Here is a 4509-nt window from a genome sequence, read left to right on the forward strand (position 1 = left end):
GTGTGTGTGGTGTGTGTGTGTGTGTGTGTGTGTGTGTAGTGTGTGTATCATCCTTAGCTCTGGCATCTTCCCCAATATTTGGAACCAAGGACTGATCACCCAATCCACAAAAAGTGGAGACACATTTGACCCCAATAACTACCATGGGATACGCACTCAACACAGCAACCTTGGAAAGTCCTCTGCATTATCATTAACAGATTAACAATGTACTGAGCAAATGTCAAATTGTCTTTTTAACAAATTATTGTACGACAGACCACGTATTCACCCTGCACACCCAGTTGACAAACAAACAAACCAAACCAACAGCAGCACAGATTCTGACAGACTTGGCCCTAAGGACAGTAAATCTCAGTAAGACAAAAATATTGGTGTTCCAAAAAAGGTCCAGTCACCAGAACCAGAAATACAAATTCCATCTAGACACCGTTGCCCTAGAGGACACAAAAAATGATACATACCTCGGCCTAAACATCAGTGCCACAGGTAACTTCCCCAAAGCTGTGAACGAGCTGAGAGACAAGGCAAGAAGGGCCTTCTATGCCATCAAAAGGAACATAAAATTTGACATACCAATTAGGATCTGGCTAAAAATACTTGAATTAGTTATAGAACCCATTGCCCTTTATGGTTGTGAGGTCTGGGGTCAGCTCACCAACCAAGAATTCACTAAATGGGACAAACACCAAATTGAGACTGTATGCAGAATTCTGCAAAAATATCCTCAGTGTACAACGTAAAACATCAAATAATGCATGCAGAGCAGAAATAGGCCGATACCTGCTAATTATCAAAATCCAGATAAGAGTCGTTAAATACTACAACCACCTAAAAGGAAGCGATTCCCAAACCTTCCATAACAAAGTGATCACCTACAGAGAGATGAACCTGGAGAAGAGTCCCCGAAGCAAATTGGTCCTGGGGCTCTGTTCACAAACAGAAACAGACCCCACAGAGCCCCAGGACAGCAACACAATTAGACACAAACAAATCATGAGAAAACAACAAGATAATTACTTGATACATTGGAAAGAATTAACAAAAATAAACAGAGCAAACTAGAACGCTATTTGGCCCTAAACAGAGAGTACACAGTGGCAGAATACCTGACCACTGTGATTGACCCAAATTTAAGGAAAGCTTTGACTATGTACAGACTCAGYGAGCATAGCCTTGCTATTGAGAGAGGTTGCCGTAGGCAGACCTGGCTCTCAAGAGAAGACAGGCTATGTGCACACTGCCCAAAAAATGAGGTGGAAACTGAGCTGCAATTCCTAACCCCCTGCCAAATGTATAACCATATTAGAGACACATATTTCTCTCAGATTACACAGATCCACAAAGAATTTGAAAACAAACCCAATTTTGATAAACTCCCATATCTACTGGGTGAAATACCAAGGTGTGCCATCACAGCAGCAAGATTTGTGACCTGTTGCCACAAGAAAAGGGCAACCAGTGAAGAACAGACACCATTGTAAATACAACCCATATTTATGTTTATTTATTTTCCCTTTTGTACTATAACCATTTGCACATCGTTACAACACTGTATATAGACATATGACATTTGAAATGTCTTTATTTTTCTGGGACTTCTGTGAGTGTAGTGTTTACTGTTAATTTTTATTGTATATTTCACTTATGTTTACTATCTACTTCACTTGCTTTGGCAATGTTAACATATGTTTCCCATGCCAATAAAGCCCTTCAATTGAAACTGAATTGAGAGAGTGTGGGTGTCAAGTTAAGAGGTAGTACTCACAGCTGTCTTCCTCTTCAGTGATGGCGCTGACGATGTAACAGGCGTACACGAAGCCCAGGAGCTGCGAACACACAAACACACACACACACACACAGAGCGTTAGAACACACAGATAGTTAGAACGCGCACAGAGTTAGAACACACAGAGAGTTAGAACACACAGATAGTTAGAACGCGCACAGAGTTAGAACACACAGAGAGTTAGAACACACAAGAGATAGTTTAGAACGCGCACAGAGTTTAGACACACACAGAGAGTATTAGGAAACCCACACAGAGAGTTTAGAACAGCGCACAGAGTTACAACAAACACATACAGAGTTAGAACGCGCAGAGTTAGAACAGCGCACAGCATTAAAACGCGGCACCCAGCGCATTAGAAAGCGCACAGCTTAGAACGCGCACAGCGTTAGAAGCGCACATAGTTAACGCGCACAGAGTTAGAACGCGCACAGCATACTAGAACCGCACAGCAGTTAGAACGCGCAGATTAGAACGCAGCGGCACAGCGTTTAACGCGCACAGCGTTAGAACGCGCACAGAGTTAGAACCGCGCCAGCGTTAGAACGCGCACAGCGTTAGAACCGCACAGAGTTAGAAAGCGCACAGAGTTAGAAGCACCGTTAGAACGGCACAGAGTTAGAACGCGCACAGCATTAGAATGCACACAGTTAGAACGCGCACAGCGTTAGACCACACAGCGTTAGAAACACAGCAGTTAGAACGCACACAGCGTTTAGAACGCACACAGCGTTAGAACGCACACAGCGTTAGAACGCAAACAGCATTAGAATGCACCACAGTTAGAAAGCCGCACAGAGTATAGAACGCGCACAGCGTTAGAACGCACAGAGGTTTAGAACGCACAGAGGATCAGAATGCGCAGAGGTTAGACGCGCGCAGAGGGTTAGAAGGCACGCAAGGGTTAGGACGCGCAGAGTTGGACGCGGACAGAGTTAGAACGCGCACAGAGTTAGAAACGCACAGAGGTCAGAACGCACAGAGGGGTCAGAACGCACAGAGGTCAACGCACACAGAGGTTAGAACGCAAGAAGGGTCAGAACGCACAGAGGGTCAGAACGCACACAGAGTTAGAACGCACACAGGTTAGAACGCACACAGAGTTAGAATGATACAGAGTCAGAACGCACACAGAGTCAGAAACACACACAGTGTTAAAAACACACAGAGAATTAGAACACACAGAGTCAGAACACACACAGAGTCAGAAACAAACACAGTCAGAACACACACACGAGAATTAGAACACACAAGAGTCAGAACACACAGAGAATTAGAACACACAGAGCATTAGAACACACAGAGTCAGAAACACAGAGAGTAGAACCCAGATAATTTAGAACACACACAGAGGTTAGAACACACACAGAGGTTAGAACACACACAAAGCGTTAGAACACACACAATTACAACACACAGAAATAATTTAGAACAACCACACAGAGGGTTAGAACGCACACAAGAGCGTTAGAACACACACAACTAGAACACACAGAAATAATTAGAAAACACACACAGTCAGAACACACACAGAGTCAGAACACACAGAGAATTAGAACACACAGAGTCAGAACACACACAGTGTTAGAACACAGGAGATCACGAACACAGATAATAGAAACCACACACACAAGGATAGAACACAACAGAGCGTTAGAACACACACAATTAGAACACACAGAAATAATGTAAACACACACGAGAAAACAGAGAGTTAGAACCCAGATAATTAGAACAACCACAGAGGTTAGAACACACACACAGAGAGCGTTAGAACACACACAACTAGAAACACACAGAAATAATTAGAACCACACAGAGTAGAACACACACAGAGTCACAACCACACAGAGAAATACGGAACACACAGAGTCAGAAACACACAGAGAATAGAACACACAGAGTCAGACCACGACAAACAGCGAGAGAACACACAGAGACATTAGAACACACAGAGTCAGAACACACAAGATATAAAACACAAGAGCAGAACACAAGTCAGAACACACAAGAATTAGAACACACAGAGTCAGAAACACACAATGCTTAGAAACACAGAGAAAGTTAGAACACAGATCAATTAGAACACACACACACAGAGTATAGAAACACACACAGCGACGGATAGACATACACACAGAAGCGTTAGCAAACCACCAACACAGAGCGTTAGAACACACACAGAGCGTTAGAACACACACAATTAGAACACACAGAAATAATTACAACACACACAGAGTCAGAACACACACAGAGTCAGAACACGCACAAGTGGTTAGAACACACAGAGGGTTAGAACACACAGAGGGTAGAACACACAAGATAATTAGAACACCACAGAGTTGAAACACACAGAGTTTAGAACAGATAATTAGAACATACACACAAGAGTTAGAAACACACAGATGATTAGAACACACAGAGAATAAGAACCACACAGAGGATTAGAACACACACAGAGGGTTAGAACACACAAAGAGTTAGAACCCATATAATTAGAAACACACACAGAGAGTTTGAACACACACAGAGAGTTTGTATAGAACATTACAGAGGATTAAACACACAGAGTTAGAAACGCGACAGAGTTTAGAACGCGCACAGCATTTAAACCAGCACAGCGCTAGAAAGGCCAGCTAGAAGGCCGAGCGTTACCCACGTAGAACGCGCACAGCGGAGGAACAGCGCACCAAGTTAGGAACGCGCAATCCTTCTTCGAC

At 43.3% G+C, this 4509-nt stretch overlaps 1 protein-coding gene across 3 annotated transcripts in view; it reads right to left on the minus strand.

Moving 5' to 3' along the window:
• nkain4 (sodium/potassium transporting ATPase interacting 4) overlaps window positions 1-4509 on the minus strand; it is a 138964-nt gene that overhangs the window by 28356 nt on the left and 106099 nt on the right. For all 3 annotated transcript variants that reach the window (XM_024006640.2, XM_024006638.2, XM_024006639.1), the window contains exon 5: window positions 1769-1829. In XM_024006640.2, the coding sequence (XP_023862408.1) occupies window positions 1769-1829 (61 nt within the window). The remainder of the gene's footprint in view (window positions 1-1768; window positions 1830-4509) is intronic.

This window comes from Salvelinus sp. IW2-2015, linkage group LG17 (genome assembly GCF_002910315.2).
Source record: "Salvelinus sp. IW2-2015 linkage group LG17, ASM291031v2, whole genome shotgun sequence".
In the NCBI taxonomy this organism is placed as follows: domain Eukaryota; kingdom Metazoa; phylum Chordata; class Actinopteri; order Salmoniformes; family Salmonidae; genus Salvelinus; species Salvelinus sp. IW2-2015.